The 25,583-nt window shown below is 40.3% G+C and overlaps 2 protein-coding genes across 2 annotated transcripts; both read left to right on the forward strand.

The window, feature by feature from the left end:
- Positions 1–319: 319 nt before the first annotated feature.
- On the forward strand, positions 320–14,543 carry chrnb1l (cholinergic receptor, nicotinic, beta 1 (muscle) like; the record flags this gene model as incomplete). Its single annotated transcript, XM_079257819.1, has 11 exons — positions 320–398; positions 1,759–1,892; positions 3,433–3,477; positions 3,760–3,869; positions 4,569–4,677; positions 4,770–4,917; positions 5,030–5,215; positions 5,608–5,831; positions 5,911–6,092; positions 13,403–13,541; positions 13,784–14,543. 11 exons carry the CDS (start codon positions 320–322, stop codon positions 13,922–13,924), a joined length of 1,497 nt encoding a protein of 498 aa, XP_079113945.1. The 3' UTR covers positions 13,925–14,543.
- Positions 14,544–18,190: 3,647 nt separating this feature from the next.
- Positions 18,191–25,274, forward strand: cldn7a (claudin 7a; the record flags this gene model as incomplete). Its single annotated transcript, XM_079257355.1, has 4 exons — positions 18,191–18,413; positions 21,358–21,522; positions 23,604–23,688; positions 25,106–25,274. The coding sequence occupies 4 exons, from the start codon at positions 18,191–18,193 to the stop codon at positions 25,272–25,274; spliced, it is 642 nt and encodes a 213-aa protein (XP_079113481.1).
- Positions 25,275–25,583: the final 309 nt, after the last annotated feature.

Genomic DNA, 25,583 nt, shown 5'->3' on the forward strand with positions numbered 1-25,583 from the left:
TGCACCACAGGCCTCCCAGAACAAACACATTCCACCCTCTTGTGACTCCCAGCGCGCACACCCAATCAGGCTGTGGTTTTTACCCACGGAGCCGCGGCCACAGAGAAATGAAGGGGCGGGGAGGGAGGCACGTTAGCAGATCAGTGTGTGAGCTGCCGGAGGAGCCAGCTCGCGACAATCCAGCCGGAGGTGTGTATCGGTTTGGCTGAGCTTGAAAGGTGCGCCTGAGCTTCTGGGTTCCTCGCTGAGGTGTGGAAGGGAAGTGGTAGAGTGGGCCCCTTGGTTGGTAGAAGTGTGACAGGATGGTATGACTGCCACGATGGGACAGATGAAGATGAAACATGTGAGGATGGATTCACTTCTCATCATCTTTAGCGGCCTTTGTCTCACATTTACTGGTAAGCAACTGGTTAGGAATGCTGGTGTTGCTTTGAACAGTTCATTCAATACGGCTCATTTCCATTGTCACCAATGTGACACATATTCATTATTCTTTTTTTTTATTTGAGTAAATAGAAAGCAGAGAAAGATTTTTTTTTTTTTTTTTAATCAATAATTTTTACTACCCTTAAATTTGACCTTTGACCCCAAATAACACACTAAATAAAAATGTAACTCTGCTTGATGGCGAGCTAGCCCAGTGTTTCCATTCCCATTTTTCTCCCAACACTATTATTAATCCTTACCTACCATAAGTGAATCTTTTCTATCTTCATTTGGAGAAATCAAATCACTTTTTGTCACTGAGTTACGGGATCAGAAAACTGAAGCAACTTGTGTCCAACTACCGTCAATTTAGTTTAATTACTATACCTTTTAAAATCATTATTAAGGTTAAAATGATTTAGATAAAGTTTGTAATGGCTTGTTCTTGTCTGGGTTGAAGGAATGTGGTAAAGCAGATCTAGGTAAAGGCAATAAGTTGGCCAAAACAAATGGAAAATCCTAATGGACACAAAATCTGTGTTTTATAGGTTTTTGTGCTCGAACTGTTAAAGGAATAAAAAGAAAAAGCAGAGAAAATCCAGGGCTGTCCTTCTCCTCCACTGGAACATATAATGAATCATATTAACACATCATTGTTTGTTAATCAGAAGCTATTTTTGTCTTCGATGGAGCTGGTATTCCAGACATCTCTTTGATCCCATTCCCTCGCTGCATATCAATTACATTAGCTCAGTCACCTTTGTAACCCTTCATACAACACCGTGCAGCACCTGCCCTGCTCGCTGCTTCCTTTTCACGTCCTGTCTGCCCTTCTCTGCTTAACCTACACACTGTTTTGTTACGTATTCCTGCTAAAGGATGGTCTCTCATCAGAAAGTAAGGAAGCTTGTTATTTGGAGAAGCTGCTAATCATGCAGAACTCATTTATTCCTCCATTTTTCCATGGAGAGAAAATGGGGAAATTGATAAAACTCTGTGGTTTCTCATGTTTTCTTTGCTATTCATCCTGTATTTATTTCAATTTTAAAGTCAATTATTCTTGCGTGGAGCTATAAAATATGAATAAAATAGCAAAGCAACAATCAATTTTGGGTATAGATTTGTTACGTTTACAGCATATCATCAGTGGGAAGTGAGATTTAAACCCCGCAGGTCAAATGCAATGATCCACAGAGAAGTCTCCACATTTCCCTCAAGGTTTATGTAAAAAAAACTTCATTTGATTCTCTTTATGCTTTTCTCTTTTTCTCTGCTTTGTTATTTTTCATCCTCGTTATTTTCCTCTAATACCTGTTCTGTCCTTTCAACCAGGAGGCTCAGAGACAGAGCGAAAACTCCATCAGATGTTATTTAAGGACTACAACATGAAAGTCCGACCAGCTCGTAACTGGGAGGAGAAGGTCATGGTGCGGGTGGGGATGACCCTCTCCCAGCTTGTTAGCTTGGTAAGTACAAACCAAGCAGCAACCTCTGACGGTTAAAAGTGAAGTCTATGCGGAAGTGCATAAAACTGCAGTTCCCCCTTCATCCACTAGGAGCTTCAAAACAGAGCCAATCCCCATAGACTCCCATGTTAAAAAGACCAACTTCACGGCAGAAATAAACATGTTTACAGCCTGGTTCAAAAATCCATTTTTGGTTTATAGGCCAGGTTTACCTTCATGACAACTGTGGGGGGAGTGAATGTTTTTTCTAACTCGCCCGTTTTAAAGTAATTTACTCGAAGTTTGGCATATTAAAGGTAGAGTATGTAAGATTTTCAATATTTTCAAAATAAATTAACTAAAAAAGTAAGTACAATCATAATTAGATAGTTTTTTTTAAACATGTAGGTTCCAGTCTGTCCATATTTGATGCGTTATTAAATTACAAGTTTAATTAATGACAATGATCCTTCTTGAATGTTTTCTGACCAGTAAAAAAAAAAAAAAAGTACTTTTTTTTTTCCACCAGTAGGGGGAGTATAAGCCCATTTATTGCAGAGCGGCTCTGAGCTACAGCTCACAAGTGATTCCTGCCCTCATTGGAGCTGGCAAGGAGGAGGGGTGAGGGGTGAGTTTTGCTCATTACTGCCAACCTGGTAGCAGATTTGTGGTTTTGCTCACGACCTGGTGTTTGCCACCTGGTGGTGGAAAGAATCGCCTTGAAATCGTACATACTCTGCCTTTAAGGGCGTGTCCTTTTGATTGACAAGTACCAATCTCCCGCTTCAAGTCGGAAGAACGTGGAACAACCACAGTTTTTAGCCGGTTAACAACGTGACTTAGCTTTAGTCCGCTTACCTCCGTTAGCTGGTTAGCTGTTGTTATCTCCGGGTTAGCTCGGTTAGCTCTTAGCTACAGAAAGCTCGGAGTTCGCTCGATGTCAATCATCCACCATGATGCTCACAGCCCCCCTCTCAGCTCCACCTCTTTGCCCATATTTGTATTTTCCTGGCGAGATGACGCACATGACGCTGCCAAGATGGCGACAGTAGGAACCGCCCACCGAGCTTCAATTCAGCTCTTCAGAAACCTATGGGTGACGTCGCGGAGGCTACGTCCATCTTTATATACAGTCTATGGTACAAGCACGTCAAACAGAAGTGTCCAATCAAGATTTCTGGGGTCTTTTTAAAATAAATTTGTCAGTTTGGGTGTGGTCACTTAAAATGACACTTTCACACACTGCCTGAACCAGATCGCTGATAGATAGCATCAGGAGATATGTATGCTAACACAAACATGTCTGTGTGGGAAAGGGAAGCAAATGCACCAAATCTATGTTCCAATACAGCTGACAGACAGATTTTATTTATTTATTCGAACAAAGAAGTGAAGAATCAGCAGCTAAAACGTGCTGTCATAGAAGCAAAACCAGACCTCACCATGCTGGATGTGTACGGCTCCATCCGGCTTCAGTATGATTCAGCTTGTCATCCCAATCGATATAAAGAAGCATTGATATCTCCTTTTGTCCCATTTTTGTCCCTGGATCCTGCTACAGAACGAGAAGAATGGCGAGATGACAACTAACGTGTTCATGAATCTGGTAAGAGCATGAAAACATTCATCTTCATCTCTGAGCCGCGCTGCGACTCCTCTCAAAGTTGCTATATCACTCCGGCCTTTAATGGACCTGTCACTTTTTATAACCCCGACTTATTTTCTCCTTTATCTCTGTTTGTGACAGCGTATGAGTGTGTGTCCATGTCAGTGAGGTTTACAGTAAAAGGCTTGGATGAACTGGGATGAATAAGAGACTTTTGCTTTTCATTTTCTTCCTTCTGTTCTGCTTCACCGCTGCATTCCTTTCATGCTTCATCATTCCCAGGCATGGACAGACTACAGGTTGTCATGGAACCCAGCAGAATACGACAACATCATGGTATTGAGGATTCCCCCCAACAAAGTATGGCGTCCCGACATCTACCTCATAAACAAGTGGGTTCCCCACCTTCGCACACATAATTGTATGTTCAAATAAAGTTAATGCAATATATTAGATCTCCTCACCTCAGCTAACTTTATCCCAGCCAGCATGTCCATGTGGAGCTCTTAAGGGCTAAGGGATGCTAACCATCCCTGGCTATAGGACTTATCAAAAAGAGAAGTCTTCAGCCTAGTCTTAAAGGTGGGGAGGGTGTCTGCTTCCCTAAAAAGTAGGTCAAAATCCATTCAAAACCTTCTAAATATCTGCAGTGTCTGCATAGATAAACATAACAAAAAAAAAGTTGTAGGAATAAGGTTCTGTTGTTTGCTTCACCTCCAGTATTGTTTCACCTGAAAGGCATGGCTTCAGAGAATGATGTGCAGATTTTAAAAGGCCTGCTCACTGTTTCTATAAAATACTGTGAGCAATCTTTTCTGCTTGTCTGGTTGCCCTTAATGGTGCTTTATCTAATGATACATTTAATAAATTATTTTAGCCTCATAATGTGACAGCTGAAGCTGTTTAAAAAAATAATAGACACATGGAGCAAAAAATAGTGAAAAGAAAAAAAGCTTTGAGTTTAGTTAGTTAATGTACATATTAGTACTAACATTAGAGATTCTTAGGGCTGTGATACATTTTTATTAGTGTAGAGAAGAAATGGCCACCTTGTAATCTGAGCTGCACATTTGTTTTGGTCCTTCTGACAGCAACGACGGGCAATTTGACGTGGCCCTGTATGTCAACGTCTTGGTTTACAGTGATGGGACCATTAACTGGCTCCCACCAGCCATCTACCGCAGCTCCTGCTCCATTCAGGTACTTAAACAAGTTACATCCAGTTATTTATCAGCCGCTATGCGCTGCTGGTTGACTCTTATTGTGTTTTCCTTCCCTTCCACAATTCCTAGGTGGAATACTTCCCTTTTGACTGGCAAAACTGCAGCATGGTTTTCCGCTCGTACACCTACGACGCCTCTGAGGTGGACCTGCAGTACTTCCTGGACGACGACGGCAATGAGATCCACGAGATTGTCATAGATGAGAACGCTTTCACTGGTTGGTGCTGAGCTAGCTTATGTGTACCTTTTCATCTTTTGTTTTCCATATTAATGTAGACTCAGCTTGTTCTGTCTGCTCCTCGCATCGTACACGTCGTCTTCCGCTGCAGAGAACGGAGAATGGGCCATCTGTCACAAACCTACAAGAAAGAATGTAAACGACGACCTGTACGAGGACATCACTTTCTATCTCATCATAGAGAGGAAGCCTCTATTCTACATCATCAACATCATCGTGCCCTGCATCCTCACTAGCGTGTTAGCTATATTTGTCTTCTACCTGCCTCCTGGAGCAGGTCAGCACGTTTGATATGTTTTGACATCACTGCCAAAAGTGTATATAGGATGTAATGCGGAGTATCAGGTCAAAAGAAGAAGCATGTGTCTATTAGCAGTCAGGGCGATCTTTAAAACAATTTATTGACATGCTGTAGATTGAGGGTAAGTCTACTTTGTCAGTATTTGGCCTTGTGTGGCAACATTTTTTAGAGCGATTTTTTTACTGGCGCTGCAGAAAATGCACATTCAGTCCAAGGCTGCAGGATTTATGGTAAACATTTTGAGCCTGTTGGATTTTTTTGGAGCGTAATCTTCAGTCGATTGATCATTTCCTCACATACAAACATTAATCAAGACAACACACATTTTTGCAAGTTTTAATAATGCCCATGTGTTGCTGTCGTTGCAGGGGAGAAGATGACTCTCTCCATTTCCGTCCTCATTGCTTTGACCGTCTTCATGCTGCTGCTTGCTGACAAAGTCCCAGAGACGTCACTCGGGATCCCCATAATTGTCAAATACGTCTTGTTCACCATGATCCTGGTCACCTTTTCTGTCATCCTTAGCGTGGTCGTGCTGAACATGCACCACCGAACGCCCAGCACGCATATCATGCCAAACTGGGTTAGAAAGGTACTAATCATCTGTTACAGTCATACTAACATCTCAGTAAAAATCCAGCTTCATTAGGTGTCAAACTTTTAATATTCAGGTGTTCATTCACATCCTTCCGAAATATATCGGCATGATGAGACCAAACCCAGAGGAACCTCTGTTGGAGGAAGACTCTTCTGAGGGCAGCATACCCATCCGGGCTTTCAGTGGCCGACAGCCTGGAGGAGAATACTTTATTCGCAAGATCAACCCTGACCTTGTGTTGCCCTGGAGAGGCAGGTAAAGCCACATTTTACTTTACAATCTCACAACCAGAAAATACACAACTTTAAAAGTTGTAAATCTTCATGGAGCTTTTAGTTTTGATTTTAGCTTGGTGAAAATTGCAGAACTTTCCTGGTTAATGCTTCATATGAATAAATCAGAGCAGGAAGTAATGCCTGTGGTGCACACCCAGACCACAAGACACAAGATACATATGCAAATTTAAACACAGATTAATGTGTGTTTTGTCTAAGGGTATTTAAAATATTAATTTAATTTATTTTATTTACCTCAAAAGCAAAGTTTTAATCTTGAAAAAAAGTTTAAACTGTATTTTTAGATATTAATACTACTACCAGTCACACTACTACCATGATCGAACAGGGTCATTCATCCTAGTTCAGCCTCTTTCTGAGCTGAGATGTGCCGATCCCGACGTTACACCTGGGAAAAGCTATTCCTATTAATGTTAATAAAAGCCAGCGCAGACATGAATCTTCTTTGTAGAGTGTGCCAGAGTGTGAATGTTGCATCTGATGCCAGACCTGCTATTATAGTAAAGTACATGGTGTGCTGGAGTTGGCAGAATTACAGCCATCATCACATCAACTCAGAGAATCTGTCAAGACTGTAGCAGGATGCGAACTTCCTGCAGACTCCACGCTGGAAGTGGCCATGTGAAAGGTGGTCTAAAGAGGAAAACAGTGGGGATTAATCATCTATATACCTGTCAGGTTGTCTTTCTATGGAAGAAATATGTTTGAATGCATTTTGCATAAACAGAAGCAGCTGCCACAGACAGCTTGTTTGATGTGGGGAACATTTCTGTGGTTGAGCTATATTAGTTTGAGGCTTTGGCACTTGCTGAAGTAACCTGGACCAGTCTGATCTGCATGTGCAAGAGACTGTGAGGCAGGGCAGGAATGCTGCCTGCTGGTGATTTGACTCAGTCCAAAGCATTTACTGAAATCAAACACAGCACCAAGTTGGGGGCTTCTCTGAATGACTTGTTTTGATTTGCTTGTATTTGAATTAGCAAGTTTCACCTGATAGAGAGGAAAGAGGATGACAAGTTTCACCGCATAGGTTCCAAGGCATTATGGATGCAGATCTGTAGTTCATGATATGGTGAAGTAACGTTCAGAGTGCTGTGAAACTATAGATAATGGATTGTGATTTTGATTTATGCTAATTTCATGATTTCAGTCAAATCAACAAATTATTGTAAGTTGTATTCTTCTTAATTTAAAATATGTAAAAAATGAAGTTATCAAGCCGTTGGAACTACAAAATGGAACACAGAAACACTTATTTATTTATTTGTTTGTTTGATTTATTTATTTTATTTATATTTTTTTTTTTTGTCTTGTTTAAACATGTTTATTTCTCTTTTAGAGTTGTTCATTTTATCCTGTTGATTTATTTTAAATAATTTGCTATTAGAATATTTTTTATTTGGATTTGAATTTAGCTTTTTCTGCGGGGACATGACCTGAGAGGGAAATTTGGTTTGTGCCAAGCTTTAGCCAAGCTGCTAATTCCCACCAGCAGTTCCTGGACAGGTAGATGCTATAATCACTCATTATAATTGAGATTAAAATAGAAAATTTCATCAACATCAACATATTAATATTTAAACACATAGTCTTACTTGTTTAGTGTACATACAGACATTCACACACAAAAAAAATTAACACAAAATTCATCCCTTAAGCTGTTAATTAACAAGTTGCTGTTTTTTTGAGCACTGCAGTGTTGGCTTCATTTTTCAGCTCTGTAGGCTGCTTCTTGTTTCTGTAATTTCTTCCAGCAAAGGACCGAATCCATTTTTTGCTAAACAAAGTGAAATCTTTCCTGTCTTGCAAGAAACTAACATCCCCAAACAAACTTTTTTCCTGCCAAATAACACATTATATGTAAGTGAATATGTTTCATCAAAACTGTATCCAGTGCTGGAAGTCACATTTTCTATTTTAATTCTTATAGAACTTATACATCCAACCACTATGTGGACTCTTGGTTTTCATATATGTCACAGAAAAAGTGTTTTTATTTTAATCCTCCATTGTTTCATGTTAAAGACTAAATCTAACCCAAACTATGATGGCTCTTCTTCGGTGTGAGTGTGACCCTAATTTTCCAGTAGGCCTCAACCTTGCCGCTCCGGCCTAGCATCATAATCATCCGAGCAATCCCTTGAACTAGACCTGGTTGTGTTCACCTCTCGTCCCAGTCCCAAGGCCTCGTATTCAGCCTCAGTAAGCTCCACACCCTCGTCTACAGTCGCCATGCACTAAGCCTTTGTTTAGTTTAGGCATTAGAGGATAATCCTACAGAAAGGAGGAGGATGGAAGATCATTGCTGAGTGATTGGGACACAGGAGACTTTCATTGTTTTAGAAGTGGTCGTGATCGTGGGTATGCCTCCATCTCTGTTTCACTCTGCTAGACAGAAGGTTGAGGACTGGAGATCTCAGCCATAGACAGCATACCTTTAAACATTTTTTCTCTGGTTTTTTTCATTGCTCAGACGTGAGCAATGTAGTGCAGCAATGACCAGTCAGGATAAAGGAGAAGAGCATAAATTATTCCTCCATTTTCCACATGGATTGCCATTGGTTCTGTGTTTTGTTTAGGTTTTTAGACTGTAGCATAAATAGATGCTTCATCCATGACTGGATTATCCATGTTTACCATTTCCTCTCAAGTTAGAAGAGCTTCTATTTGGAAGTAGGACCTAAAATGACTATGTAGAGCAGTTCAAATGAAAAGCAACCTAGTTCAGTTCCTGGAGTTTCAGCACAGAAAATAAGAGAAATGTTCCCAGAAGTTGTAAGAAAAGTGAAACACATTCACAAGCAATGCATTATCTCTGGTCAAGGTTACATATAACAGAAGAATTTAAGTTTGGTTTGAGTTCAGACCCAGCGGCAAACTCCGGTGGTTAAAAGTGAAGCCTATGCGGAAGTGCACAAAACTGCAGTTCCTCTTTAATCCACTAGGGGCTCCAAAACAGAGCAAATCCCCATAGACTCCCATGTTTCAAAGACCAACTTCACAGCAGAAATAAACATGTTTACAGCCTGGTACAAAAATCCATTTCAGGTTTAATAGTTCAGGTTTACCTTCATGACAACTGTGGGGGGAGTGAATTTTTCTCTAAATCGCCCGTTTAAAAGTAATGTGATCTTGAACTTCGGCATATTTAGGGGCGTGTCCTTTTGATTGACAGGTACCCGGTCTCCTGCTTCAAGTAAGAAAAACGCAGAACAACCGCTGTTTTAGGCCGGTTAACAACAGGACTTAGCTTTAGCCCGCTTACCTCCGTTAGCTGGTTAGCTCCTGTTATCTCCTGTTATCTCCAGGTTAGCTCAGTTAGCTCTTAGCTATAGACAGCTCAGAGTTCACTCGATGTCAATCATCCACCATGACGCTCCCAGCCCCCCTTTCAGCTCCACCTCTTTGCCCATATTTGTATTTTTCGGGTGAGACGACACACATGCCTCTGCCAACATGGCAATGATAGTAACCGCCCACCGAGCTTAAATTCAGCTCTTCAGAAACCTATGGGTGATGTCACGGAGGCTACGTCCATCTTTTTACATACAGTCTATGGTTCAGACTCTTGTTTTCAGTCGTGACATGATCATTGCAAGCTTGTGTGTGTGGTTCAGGTGGTGCTTTAATTTTAGGTTAAAATTACATTCAGCTTAAACATAGGCAAGTGGTAATTACGGCATGGAAATGACTCTAGGTCAAGGTAATGCCCTCTTAATTCATGACCGTATGAGTGTGTGCTTTTTTGTGTGTGTCACAGTGTGCAAGTCTCCATGAATCAGTGGTAATGAATCCAAGCCCTGGAATGTGGAAGGTATGCTGCATGTACATCACCACATACTGTTGCTCTGAACTAATCTGTACCCACGCAACCGCAAACACACACACACACACACACACACACACCACCCTTCTGTCAGTAGCGGGTTCATTTATATTGTCCAGCAGTCCATGTGTTGTCACGCCGTCTGTCTGTGACACTGACAACTTGTGTCCTGCTGCTTTGATGGCGTCCTCTCTGGTGCCACAGTTTCTGCACATTGTTAACACCACACACACTGTGTGACTGTACACATGGAGTACAGAGACGGCCCCACTGTGACAGGCACGCTTTAGCACGTTTGTTAAAAGCAGCTGTAAACTTGTTGCATTTTACAAATCATATAAACCTGTGAAGCTGGCTTTATGTGCAACATCTTGACTCAGATCAGACTCGTCCTGTTTTGGCATCTCTAACAGTTCAGTAGTGACATTTAGTTAAAGGATAGATATGTACGTTTGGCATGCGCACACATGCCAACCACAGCTATAAATGTCACCTGCTTTTTAAGCAATGTATGTTAAAGCAGTTAATCGACTTGTATTGTCAAATTTTAGAAGATCACAAGTTTAAACTACAGACTGGAAGTCACTGTAAAAAAGACTGGGCTTACATTTTTCTTTCACAGCTGTGAGATTTAACAGCAGAATGTTGTTGCATCAACTCTAAACCACTGCTTCACACAAGATTCAAGCTCGCCAATATGTAGAACATAAAACTTCTGATGAGATTTATGATATTTATGAATATTTTTCTCCTAACACTAAGCTGGGAATGCAGGATGAGGTGCTGGAAAACAAAGGCCAGCAGGAGGAAGTGGAAACTTCGGTAAATAGTAAACACCCTACAAGCCTTTTTAAATCAACTTATGTAACTGCAGACATGAATGTCAATGAACTGGCATGTTTACGTATATATTTATGGGTCATATTATTTTATTTTTTTTAAGTTTCAACAGATTTCATTTGAGATTAACTCTGAAGGTTGAAATATTTTGTTAGATTTGACGAACTATCTTTAGATTATTGTCACGATGGTGTGATGGAGGTGTTGACACAAATGCAGGACGGGAGGCAGGAATGCACAATAAAGATGGTTTTTAATCCAAAGAAAACAAGGAAAGCAGGGTTTTGCAGACGACTAACAAAACATATGAAGCTTACACACAAACAAAACGAACCAGCAATGGGGAATAGAAACCAAGGGGTATAAATACTGAAACACTGAACAGGAAACAGGTGAATTGGATTAAACTAACAAGACCAAGTGAATCTGATTAACAGGAACAAAGGCTAAACAAGAAACAAGACACACAAACTAAAAATAAAGCAGGAAACCAGGAACTAAAGAGAAACATCACATCATGACACATTACATTCCTGTTTATTCCTTTTTAAATGAATGAATGGCATAAGTTCGTATTTTATCATTCTGATGTGGTTATGTAATATTTCATTACCTTTGTACTATATTATAAAGTGTGATATCAAACCATGTTTGTCCTTCAAATACCAGTTTATTGTTTAGTGTTATAATTGAGCAGGAAAGTTCAGACTGGTCATGATGAGAATGTTGCCAATGAGACAGCGTTGTTGCATGTTTTGCTTTATGGAACAGCTGTGTGAGTGAAGGAATGAAGCGATCAAAGGTCAACATACAACATAAATGTTGACCCAGTGTTGTGTCAATGTCACCCTGTGTCAGGAGTGTGCGGCTGTCACTCAGCGCTCAGAGACACACACAGGAAGTCTGTCGCTGCACAGAGACACATTGTGTGTGCCATGAAGAGACAGCATCTGTGTCTGTCCTGCACGTCCTGCTGATAATGTGACTGATGGGATGTTTGAGCAGAGGTGAACAATGCTGGTCTAGTGACTCATGGCAAAATAAATCTTGGCTTGCAGCACTTCTGTGGAGGGTGGGGCTGCAAAAAAAAAAGGTCATCAGGTAAATTTCGTGAGGCATTTTTGTTGTGTTGCTTCTTCCAAATATAAGCGTATCAATTACATTAGTGAATAAAGATGTTGGTTAATATAAACTAAAACTTCATCACTAAGGTTGGTGATTAAAAACAAAACATGGCTCATTCTTGCTTAACTGTTTACATACATATTCCTATGAGTCTTTCTGTATGTATGACTAGACGAAACTGAAACTGAAACTTGAAAGAAATAGTGGAACATAAACACGTCTTTATTTTTTGAGGCGGCAGTGGCTCAGCTGGTAGAGCTGCTTTTCCAGTGACCTGAAGGTTGGCGGTTTTCCTCAGCTGCTGCCCTGAGGGGGACACAAGTGTTCTCTGAGGGTTCCCAACCCCAGATAAATGCAGAAGGTCGCAACAGGAAGGGCATCCAATGTGAAACAAAGTACAACAGTGCAAATAGGGCTTCTGTCCCAGCTCGGTAGTTGGAAGTCAATGATTCACTGCGGTGACCCCTTCAAGGGGAAAAACATCAAAAAGGAAAACAAACAATCATGTCTTTTTCTTTCTTTTTTTTTTTTTTTTTTTTTTTTTTACTATAAAAGATGGTTCAGTATTTGTTTAATCCTCTTATTGATGCTTCTCAGATTCTTTCAGGCAATTTTATTCATATCCAAACATTTCTTTAACAAGGTTAAAGGTAGAGTATGTAAGATATCAAGGCAATTCCTTCCACCACCAGGTGGCAAACACCAGGTCGTGTGCAAAACCACAAAACTGCTACCTCCACAAACCACAACAGGTTGGCAATAATGAGCAAAACTCACCCCTCACCCCTCCTCCTTGCCAGCTCCAATGAGGGCAGGAATCGCTTGTGAGCTGTAGCTCAGAGCTGCTCTGCAATAAATGGGCTTATACTCCCCCTACTGGTGGAAAAAAAGTACTTTTTTTTTTACTGGTCAGAAAACATTCAAGAAGGATCTTTGTCATTAATTAAATTTGTAATTTAATAACGCATCAAATATGGACAGACTGGAACTTACATGTTTTTAAAAAACTATCTAATTATGATTGTACTTACTTTTTTAGTTAATTTATTTTGAAAATATTGAAAAGCTTACATACTCTACCTTTAAGGAAAGGTTACCTATATGATACAGGAATGTAAGGGAGGTGCCCTCCCCAGACTGAAACCTGGAGCTTCATAGTGAGACATCACAAAGTTCAAATTCAAATCCTATAAAAGCAGAATCTATGTATAGAGATGTGTATCTAAGCATTGAAAACTTCTGTAAACTTTGCATTGATAGTGGAACAAAATAATAAAAGAAAGAAAATCCCTAACTTTCCTGGAGATATTCTCAGTGCAGCACACTTCTTTCTGTCCTTTTGTTAAAGTTTTCCATCTGTGTGTGTGTGTGTGTGTGTGTGTGTGTGTGTGTGTGTGTGTGTGTGTGTGTGTGTGTGTGTGTGTGTGTGTGTGTGTGTGTGTGTGTGTGTGTGTGTGTGTGTGTGTGTGTGTGTTTAGGTGTGAGAGTACAGTGCAGCTCCAGCAGCTTCCAAACACTGACAGCTACTGTCTGATCCTCCCTCCCAACCTGAAGTCAGCCATCGCCGCTGTGACATACATGGCCGAGCAGCTGAAGAAGCAGGACACGGATGATACGGTGAGTGTCAGGCAGCTTGTTATCCTGAGCACACGATGTCCCAAACATGCTCCAATGATGTTCATGTGGCACTGAATTTAGTAGGCTGCTGACTCAGCACTTACAGGCAGTTCTTCTGTGTGTGTGTGTGTGTGTGTGTGTGTGTGTGTGTGTGTGTGTGTGTGTGTGTGTGTGTGTGTGTGTGTGTGTGTGTGTGTGTGTGTGTGTGTGTGTGTGTGTGTGTGTGTGTGTGTGTGTCCCAGATGACAGGAGACTGGCAGTTCATTGCTCTGGTGGTGGATCGTCTCTTCTTGTGGTTGTTTGTCATCATCACCACCCTGGGAACCCTGGCCATGTTCCTGGATGCCAGCTTCAATTACACACCTGACAACCCCTTTCCATAGAGGACGATACTCCACACACACACACAAAGGAACACACAGCCGGAGCTTGATTTATTCTGTAGTCTTCACCTCATTTTTAATTCTCCTTGGTGCTTCCCAAGATCATTGATCTGACTTTCCATGATCAACTTATTCCATGTCGCTGTGGTCAGCTTATGCATCATCAGCTTTGCATGAGAAAAAAACCTGAAGGATGCTCACAGGCGCGACACACAGCTTGCACCACAACAGATTTCATGTTTGAAAACTTGCAGAAAAACTGTTGTTTTTACGTTACTTTGTGTAAATAATATATTTAGAACTATGTTATTGTTTTTGTTTGAGTCTAAAAAATGAACCTATACGCTCCTACACATATACACACTCCTTCCTATAAAGGAGCATGTGTTTGGCTCATTGCAGGGTGTGATCACACTGGCTGTAGTGTATGTTTTATGTCAGTAGAGGGCAGTGTTATAATGTCAAGTTAAAGGACGATAGTTGACAGTGGGGGAGATTTTAACAAGGCATTAATTCACGTTTTACTGTCCCATTTCTTGTGCAAACAGAAGCATAATTTATAATGTCCTAAAAAAAAACCCAAACTCTCCACAACAGCTCAAACACATGCTGTTACAGATGGTTTGGGATGTCAGAGACTACAGATCTGGTTTTGTATTGTATGTGATCAGTGTTGGCATTGCTTTTCACAGAGTGACACTTTCCCAGCATGTGTGGCTGTCGTAGACAATGTCAAGTCGTCTCCCAAGGAAAAGGAAAATAATGGAGTAATAAATCACATTTATAAATGAAGGCTAAACAGTTATTTTCTTTATTATAGTTTGTGTAGTTGTGTGATCTATGGGACCAGGTGAAAAAAAGACAGTGGTTACAAGTGATAAGTGAATTGTTAGAGTCCATCTTTCATCTTCTACAACTGATTTTTGTGACATTATCATAAATTAGATAATCTAATCTAATTGACGGTCCACGGTGCAAAACGAAGCTGCTTCTTGATGAGTACCAATATCTGTGTTGTTTGTAATTGTAACATGTATGTTTTGCATTATGCAAAACTTAAAGATGTGTAGAAATGTTAAATGTTTGAAAAAGCTTGCAAAGATGTCTGAGGCGCTGCATGGAGGCAGTCACATGTTTTCCAAGAACTTTCCCTTTTTCCAACTTTACAAGTTTTCAAAAAAAAACATAAAAGACAAATGGTTTGCTTGTTACTTGAATAAAAAATGTAAAAATAGACTAACAACACAGAATTAAAAAGATGTGTGAAATGGCTGCAAACAATGCAAACAGACCACAAACAGGGGGAAAGTGAAGCTAACACACACACACACACACACACACACACACACACAAAAACATTTAAATATCATCTTAAACAAAAAGCTAGACATTGATGGGGAAATACCATGTTTATGAAAAGAACAACAATTAGGACTCTAGCTTTGAATCTAAACACACTTCTTCATTGTGTCACTCTCACATTCCACAGTCGCACTGCAGCTCACTTCTGTACAGCATGAAGCCGCTGAGTCTGTGATGGTGCTCATCGGACTCCAGCTGTCCAAATATGTTTCTGCCCCTCCATGCAGCTCTTGCAAAGCTCTTAGGATTGCTGAGGAGAGGAAGAAGAGAAGAATGAGTCTACAAGGCCGAGCGAGAACTGTGGAGAGGACAGGGAACATGTAGAGGACAGGCGCCATCCCCCTCATTTGCACACTCTGGGCCTTTCAGGGAAAAGCTGCGGGCTCAGTGTACTTTATTGTGAATGCCTCAGTGACTTTAAAGGCCACTTAAAGGACTTCAATCATTGAATTTGCAATGCACTTGCTCCCTTATACCCACAGGAGGCCACAGAACCGGGAGGGAGAGCCCCTGAGAGACTATTGTTAGTACCCGTCTTTGGGCTGATTTAGCTGTTTTCTCTTTTCCCCTCCTCTTGAGCGTTGAGCAACGGCTGAACCAGCAAGACGAATGTGTGTTTACGCTTTTAAAAAGGTAAGTAGTAAACGGGTGACAGGAGGGAGGGTGGGAGGCCGGGGTCTTTCTTCTTTTTTTTTTTTTTTTTTCTTTGTGTGTGTTCTTTTGCAATTCAGGACCTGTGTGGAAGAGAAGCCAAAGAGAACATCATATAAATCAGGTCTCCCGTAGCAACAGCACAAGTGGACCGAAACCTGGCCCCCTGATCTTCTACCGGCTCATTTGCCTCTAATATTCAGCATTTTCTGTTCACCTTTCTTTAACTTCATATCTTCTTCCTCATCCACCTCCCAGTCTTTACATTCCCTCATGATTTAAACTATTAAACTATTAAATGTTGGTTGCTCACCAACCTCCATTTCTAAGAGGGGACAGATTCCTTGCAGGGTCATTCCTCCCCAGCAACAATGGGGTATTTGTTGGCCTCTGTATCAAAAGACTTGAGGCTATATTGCCCAATCCTTGTTACAGTTGAAAGAGTTATAGTGAGAGGGAAGGTGGGTGAAAATGGAAAGAAAGGGCAAGAATGTGAGAAATTGAGGGATCAACCTCAGAGGGTTGGGAAGGAGGGTAAAAGAGCTGTGTGAGCAATCTGGAAAAGCCTCGTTACATGTTGAGTAATCCGGTGAGTAGGTGAGCACATTCGCACCCAGCAGTGGAGAAAACTTCCCCCTTCAGCTTATGGGTTATTACTTCCTCTTACTTGCTGCAGGACCATTGTTATCCACAGTGTGATTCTGAGATGGACAAAGCTTGTTATTGACTCTCGCTTCATACCTGTTCCCTGCAGGAGGTCTACAGCTGGCGTGTTCATGGTGCATATTGTGTATAGTCTAAATAATTAGACTACACCAATTGTAGACACGAGCTAATGACTGGATTTAGACTTAAACTATGAAAATCCATAATTGCAGTCAATAATAATTAAGTAGGTAACAGCATGAAAATGTGGAGAAATATAGCTTAGAGCCAGTTTGTGTTGAAAGATATATAAATGATGAGAAAGGACATGGTTCAGGTCGACACACCCCAGCCCACGAACCAGACACTACCACTACCGCATCAAACATATTGCATTTGCACACCAAATGCACACACCATATGTGAGTGTGTGCTGTAGAAAGTAACACAATAATTTCCTTTCTAAGCGTAGCAGACCATCTGCTTATTTATTTATTTGTTTGATTTTCTTTAGAAACCAACTTTTTTCTCTTGATTTTTTTAAACAACTCCTGAGACTCATGTAACAGCTAGGTAGCACTCTCATGGACTAATGTGTGACTTGGTCCACTTCCAGTCGGCCCCACACCCACCCCTTTTTATATTCAACAAAAACCGTTCTGTTTAGTATTGCTCTATTAGAAGATGTGCAAAATCCAAAAACATACAGACATAAAAGGTGCCCAGTTCCAGTCCTTGAGGGTCACAGTCCTGCAGGTTTTCCATGTATCCCTGCTCCAACACACCTGACTCAAACTAATCACTCATTGAGCAGAACTTCATAGGCTGTTAGATCTATTGAAGCCAGGTGTGTTGGAACAGGGATACATCAAAAACCTGCAGGGCAGCCGCCCTCATGGATCAACTCGATTACACTATGAGTCGTACACAGCAAACTTTGAATGGGTACTGTAAATTTAGATTGCAAGAAAAATAAAAGAAGAAGAGACATAAAGCCATAAACATGAAACATGACTGGATGAAATTATTTATTTATTTCATTGTTTTGTTACTTTTCCTACGGAAGCGTAGAGCTGTCGTCCTCATAAAAGAAAAGTTGGGGCCTTATTACGTTATAAAGTGCTAGTTTTATTGTAAAAACGTGAAACGTCACATTATAACGTGGTAAGTTTATTATAAAAACGTGAAATGTATCACGTTATAACGTGATAAGGCCCAAACTTTTTTTTTTTTTTTTTTTTTAATGACGACGACAGCTTTACGCTTCCGTACTTTTCACATCAGAAAATGTTGTATTCATTTATTAAAGTCTGAGAAAGTGTTTGGCCAGTTTAAAGACAACTTGTTGCCCTTCTTAAAATCGACAAAGCATTTCTCAGAGTCATGCATCAGCAAGCGTGATCATTCCACACCCACTTCACACCATCACCCATCTCCTGAATGCCCATCCTCAACTCTGAGACCACCGAAGCACAACTCTCCTGCGACACGGACCCTGCCTGAGGGGTTTCCTTCATTTATTAAATAAAACAGCTCAAAAGAATCTAGAGGAGCCTAAATAACTCCAAGAAGGAGATTCTGACACGAAGTGCTGTTTTAAAGAGAAGCATGGCCAACTCCGGGATCCAGCTCCTGGGCTTTTTCCTGTCTCTGATTGGGATCGTCGGACTGATCATCGGAACCATTCTGCCGCAGTGGAAGATGTCAGCGTACATCGGGGACAACATCATCACGGCTGTGGCCATGTACCAGGGACTGTGGATGTCATGCGCTTTCCAGAGCACCGGACAGCTCCAGTGTAAAATCTACGACTCCATCCTGCAGCTGGACAGTAAGTTTTGCACAAGATATTGTGCAAATCGGACAGTTTGATTAAATTGATATCTAAATCTAGAGCCTGTTTGCAAACGCAACAGTTTGCACTGAGTTAAATGATCTGTTGTCTTGTTTGGAGTGATTTTAGGGAGTTTGCCTTCATCACACACCTGGAGACACACCTGCTCCTTTTAGACAAGCTTCTCAATGGAACACACTGTTTTCACTGGCTGGTTTTTACTGCCTCAGGTGCAACCTGCGCCTCACACACGATGTTATCTTCAGACCCAACAATCTGTCACTAAAGTGAAACCTTGTTTTCTTCCACACACATTCTGTAGAGAGCTCCTCACCCTCCTTCCTGCTGTCTACACACGATGACACATTATCCAAGCATTATTCCAGAAGCCTCATGATGGGTAGAGACAGGCAGTGTGGTTGTGTTACATTTGACACAAGGTGCTGAGTCACACCTGTTGTCAACAGCCTGTTGGTAAAATAGTCCTAATAGTTTAATAAATGGCTCAAAATCGGCAAAATTGGAGGATTACAGCTAATAAATCCTAAATGTGTGCAGAGGTTACCAGTGGAGATGCACTGGAATACAAATAGTCTTTTGATGAGTTGAAATCAGGACTTGTGTGTGTATAACAGGTTGACAGCAGAATGTTTAAATATAGCTGTGAAGTGGTAATTATGAAGTCATATATTTTATAACTCATCTATAAAATACTGTCATGACACTTTTCTTACTCATTGTTACCAAAACATGAACAAATTTTCCAATTAACTTTTAAAGAATTAATAATCAGCTAGCTAAATAGTCAGAAAATTGTGTTCGATATGCTCTGTTTACACAATAACAGTCTAATAGGATAATAATAACAGTTACTTGTAATAAGTTATCATTTCTTTGCTTATAAGATTAGTAGCATAAAAGATACTATTTTAGAATACTGCACATGACACCTCAAAGGTTTGTGAAGAAATGTGTGGGGCCTTTAATGGTTGTAGGTGCAACTACATGTTAACCATAAACATGGCGTCCAGTAGGTAATTTTAATGTTAAAAAAAAAAAAAAGCTACTCATGATTGTCTCCAATGCCATCTGGTCATTTCTAATTTCTTGCCCCAACGAAATCTCCAACTTAAATTAATTTAACTTAACAAAGTTTTGTATTGACATGTAACCAAGGCAACCAGCATAATGGTAGCCATTTGGGTAATGGTGCCAAGACTGTGTTTTAGTCCTTAACATGATCATTTTTATAATCTTCACTAAATTAGATTTGATTTTTTTTTTTTTCATGTTGCGTTTTAGTAAAGTGTTGCTGTTTTTATAACTTAATAAGGAAGTAAGTTGTGCTCCTTCCTAAAATTAAAAGTAGCTGGAAGTGCTGATCATAACTTTGCCATCTGATCTATCCTCTTCTTTCATTTTTATGAAGATGAGTAACTTATTAAAGGAGAAACTGGAGAGTTTGGCTAAGATGAGAAGTGGTCATGGGTGGTCTTTCCAAATGAACGAACCTTAAAGTGTGACGCGCAGGAAAAAAGTAAAGCAACCTAAACAATGTAGGCATTGTAGAAAACTGTTCTTTCCTGAATAATTACATGGCAACATGTGCTAATGGGGTCGAGGTTACAAAACAAATCAGTCAAGACATCAGGATTTGGAATAAAACAATTCAACTTAATTTTTTGTTGAACTGTTCATACAGCAGTGCAACACATTCATTGACATGATATATTTATTATAGATATAATATATAAATAAAAATGGTATTTTTTTTACTATATTAGCTAAGATATTGTGTCATTTAGTACAGAGATCTGCAAATAAGCAGATTAGCTCCCCCTACCCTCTGACTACATGTCAGATGGTGGGCAACTTGTGTTAAAATCTGTTAAACCACCCTTTTTGTTAGGGATACAGCAGGGTGTTTTTACCATTTTTAATGAGTTGAGAGTAAAAAAGGGGGATCCCCTTGCTTTTTTAATCTGACTGTAACATTTAATTTGTTACTCTATGGTAGTTTTACATAACTGCAGATGTGCAGCACAATATTCAACTTATTGGATAATGAAAAAAAGAAAAGAAAGTTGTCCAATTGGGTCATGTACTACAGTAGAGTATAATGGATAAAAGTAGTATATGACAAGAAGCAGAACTACAATGCTTCTTGTTTTCAAAATGAATTCAGTGGATGTAAAGTTATGTAATTCTGAATAGGCATGCGTTACACCACTCTTTCCTTTTCCTCTTTCTGTTTTATATTCTGTTTTGTATCCTCTGGATCCCACTCCTGTCTTTCTCTCTCCTCCCATCCCTTCATCCCTCACTCACTGCTGGAGGGTTTTGTTTGTTTGGGCAGGGCAGGGATGGCCTAGACTGGCACAGACTGGTTCTAGGTGGACTGGGGTTGTGAGACAAAGAGGGGCCTCATCCTGTGATAGGTTTATAAGGGGAGCAGCTGACAGATGAGGATCCTGACAGGAGTGTTCCCGCAGTTCTCCCAGGACTAGCAGGATTAAGTGAAAATAAAAGGGCATGAGATGCATTTATTCTCTCTGTTTGTCTGTTCATGTGTATCCCTTGGTTTCACTTCCAGGAAAAGCTCACATTAAAGTGTCCTGACGGGCTCGTGTGAATGTAATTCACAACCTCTGGACACACACATATAAAGTGTGCCTGATAGGTTGGAGCCTGCTTATTAGCCCTGCTGAATCATTTCTTAGTATGTTCTTTTAGATATTCGCTTCACATATACTTTTCTTTGTGCTTTTACAAATCACACTGATGTTTTGTTTTTGTTTTTTTTTACTTTTTGAGATGCACTCCCACATTCCACAAAACAAAAGGCCATCTGTTCACTTCTTTCCAGAAAAGATTCTGCAAACTCTTCCTATCTCCTCAACTACTTAATCATTCTCTGTTTCCTTCCTTCTGACTGCTCCAGGTTCGCTCCAGGCCACTCGCGCCTTGATGATAGTTGGCATCATTGTGTCCATCGCAGGTCTAGGTGTGGCCTGTATGGGAATGAAGTGCACCACCTGTGGAGGAAATGACAAATTACGCAAGTCCCGCATTGCCATGACAGGAGGCATCATCCTGCTAGTGGGAGGTGATGATAACAAATGTTCCAACCAGTAAATTTCGTTACTACAGAATGATTTGATCATGAAGAAGTTTAGACTTTATTAGCTGTTGAAGACAGTAGAGTGTCATATTGGATCCCATCACAAACTTTAGTTTCCAAAAGTGACTATACCTGTATCCCACAACACAAGCTCAAAACGAAACATAAGAGTATGTTTCAAGTTTAGTGAAAGTTTTCATCACATCAATCCTCAAAAGGTTTTCCCTATTTAATATTGAAGTTATGATTTAGATTGTTCCGCCCCGAAGCCAGATAACAAAGCAGGCAGGCGGTAAAGGGTAGCAGAGAACGTAAGGTGTAGAAAAAACAGGGACTTTCCTGCTTAAAATCACCACCCAGACTGGATGGATACACTTGATGAATAGCATGTAGCATGTGAGGCAGATCACATGGGAGGCAGCAGAACAGCTCAAGCTGTCTGCTTGAACTCACACATTGCTCCATCAATATGGTAATATTGTACCCTGGAGAAGCTTAATGTTAACAGGCCTAAAGGTGCATCCTGAGTATCATAAGAGAAAACAAGTCATTATCAGGCGACTTTTAATCAGATTAAATTATATGACAGAGCTCATTGTCTGCCCAGCCAATCCTTCCTTACATCCGCAATTAAGTGTGAAGCTTGACTCTATCACACTTGTTCATAGGCCTGCTGCCCAGGATCTTGGGGTCATGGTGGATGACCAGTTGACCTTTAAGGTCCATGTTGCCTCGGTTGCCCGTACCTGCCAATATGCTCTCTACAACAGCAAGAGAATCAGACCGTACCTGACAGAACACACGACTCAGCTGTTGGTTCAGGCTCTGGTCATCTCACACATCGATTACTGCAATTCCCTACTGGCAGGTCTGCCTCCGTGCTCTGTTAAACCTCTGCAGATGATCCAGAATGTCCCAGCATGTCTGGTTTTCAACCAACTCAAACGAGCTCATGTCACTCCACTGCTAATCGCTCTTCACTGGCTTCCAGTCACAGCACACATCAAATTTAAAGCTTTGCTTCTGGCTTACAGAACAATAACTCAAACGGCAACTGTCTACCTTCACTCCTTAATCCAGACCTACACTTCCTCTCGACAGCTACATTCCACCAGTGAAAGGCGCCTCGTGTTACCCCAATACGTGGGACTAAATCACTAGCCAGACTCTTTTCCTCTGTTGCGCCATGATGGTGGAATGATCTCTCAAACTCTGTCTGCTCTGCAGAGTCCCTGTCTACTTTTAAGAGCAAGCTGAAGACTCAGCTCTTCAAGGAGCACTTCAACACAGCTGTATTTATTGGAAAGTTGGAGAACTTAGCCCAGTTTTTTGCAACAAACTTGATCGTATTAATTCTTTGTATTATAACATAGGTGATATTATGGGGTGGGAAGGGAGCAAACAAAAATACAAACAAAAAAAAAGCCTGTAGCACTTCATGGAAGGATCTGCGTCCAACTGGACAGTCCACTAGCACCTTCCTACGATGTCTTCTACTGTTTGATTTCATGCTTGTGTTCTTCTCACTCATATGTAAGTCGCTTTGGGTAAACACATCTGCTAAATGACTGTAGAATAGAATAGAATAGAATAGAATAGAATAACATCATTGAAGAGATATTACCAGTCAGTTTACAAACTTTAAAGGCTAAACTTTAAAGACTAAACCAGTCAAAAGCACAGTACTGGATGGCCTATGCTGATCTAACCCTCAATACTCAGAGTTATGTAATATCATCAAGACTTATTTTAGCTTAGATCTCCTGCCAGGCTTGCAGCATGTAGGAAGAGGTTTGATCCCCAGTCCACATATCTCTCCTCCCTCTCATCTGTCCCTGCCTTCCAGTGGCCATTACACTGAATGAGCCGTACACTTTTGCCACTGATTCTAACATCTCAAGTCTAACAGGCTCAAAAGAGAAAAGAAACACTAAAAGCTAATTGTGTTGGGATCAACAGGTGCATGCCTGGTGACAATACAAGGGATAAAGCGAGTCTGCTCTGTCTGGGGTTTTCATGTGTGGATGGACTGAATGATCTTTCCTCCTGGCTCTCTCACCTTGCAGGGCTGTGCGCCATCGTGGCATGCTCCTGGTTTGCTCACAATGTCATCAGAGCATTTTATAACCCTTACACTCCTGTCAACACCAAGTAAGTAGCCTAACATATCTTTCCTGTCCATTTCCTGTTCTCCCGCCTGAGTCAGACTGACAATCTGCATTTTAAGTTACATATGACAAAGAAAAATATATCAAATATTAAAAGTAATTTTCATAAAAATTATAATTGCATTTACATATCTGAAATAAAGTTGAGATAGGGGCAACAAATTGCTGGAAAAGACATAATCTGCACTGAAAGAAATGATCTGGAACCTAAAATAGATTTGGCAATAGGTCAGAAAGATGATCAGGCATATAAAGAGCACCTTGGAGAGGCAGAGTCTCTCAGAAATAAAGAGCAAAGGTTCGACAGACTTTGCTGATAAACTGCAGCAATTTCAGAAAAAAAATGTTTCTCAACATAAATTTGTAAAAATTTTCAATAGTTTATCCTTAGTTTGTAAAATCAAGTCTGTGTGCAAGGACGACAAACAAAAACACAAGATGTTTGTCCCCTGAAGATAGTACTGTTGGAAAAACTACAGTACAACTGTAAAAACTAGTATGAGTCAAGTTGCAGATGTAGAGTGCTCAGAAGAAGACATAATCATAATCTATCCAAACAAAAGCTCACTTGAGCTGCACTAAGGCAAAGTGAAAAATGTTCTGTTTCAGACAAAACAAGATCTGGAATTATCTTTGGAATTCATGGATGGTGAATATATTTTATGGAAATGCTTTGCAATGTCCAGTAAGATAATGCTCAAGAAAATAGTCCATTTATTACAATAGCATGGCTTCATAGTACAATTCACACAACATTAAATATAAAAGACCAAGGGTTGCTGAGCAGCTAGAATCCTATATCAGGTTAAAAAAAGCTACATTAATAATGTTTATCTACTTCTCAGTACCCAGAACGTTATTGACTGTTGTTACAAATTAAAAGTTTGTTTTAATCAAATAATGAAAAGGCTGCCTGCTAATTGTATCTGCTAATGAACAAAACTCTTATGTTATTGTTGTAAGGGTTTCCTCCATTTATGATAGTTTTTACCAATTTTTAAGTAGCGTAGAAGTTAGTACACCTTCAATCTATCAAATTAACCCTTTAAGACCCAACCCAATAAAAAATAAGGTAAGAAAAGACACTTTCTATATATTACCATGTGATATATTCAAAATATTGAAGTGTTATCTCCTGTTTTCTAGTGTCCATTAAGGGACAATAGACAAAAATCAGACTTTGTTCAACAAGATTTAAAGATATACCATGATGTCTCAGAGACTATGTATAAAATATGTCACTGTGGACTTAAAAATAGAGATGAGTTAAATAAAGATGACAATTTATATATTAAATAACAAATATGAATATTTAGTCTTTCATTTTCCCTGTGTAAATTAGAGTAGTTCTTGTTTGTTTGTTTGTTTGTTTTTAAATGAAATACTATTTCTTTTTCCAGGTTTGAATTTGGCGCTGCCATCTTCATCGCATGGGGTGGCTCCCTCCTAGACGTCCTGGGTGGAGCCATGTTGGCAGCCTCCTGCCCGAGGAAAAAGCAGGTATCTAAGTACCCATCCATGGCCAGCTCCCGCTCTGGCCCTCCAGGAAGCACAAAGGAATATGTCTGAGATCGCCCTCTGTTGTCCGGGACTTAAAAAGAAGATGAGGAGGAAATTCCCACATTGTTGCAGCATCACAGAGGAGTAAGACCCAAGATGTGTGGGCAGCTGTGAATCAAAGACAGAGACAAGGAGTACAGAAATGGGACTTTCTCTACTTTTTGTCCAGGCAGGCTTTTGATGACCCCTGATTATCATGCAGGACTCTCAATTGTTTCATAAAGGATGTCTCTCACCCCATCCACACATTCCACAGTTGTTTACAAGTAGTCTTCACAAATACATTATAATTGGATCCCCTTAATAGAAAGCGCCCAG

Source organism: Telmatherina bonti, assembly GCF_933228915.1.
Source record: "Telmatherina bonti genome assembly, chromosome: 18".
Lineage (NCBI taxonomy): Eukaryota > Metazoa > Chordata > Actinopteri > Atheriniformes > Telmatherinidae > Telmatherina > Telmatherina bonti.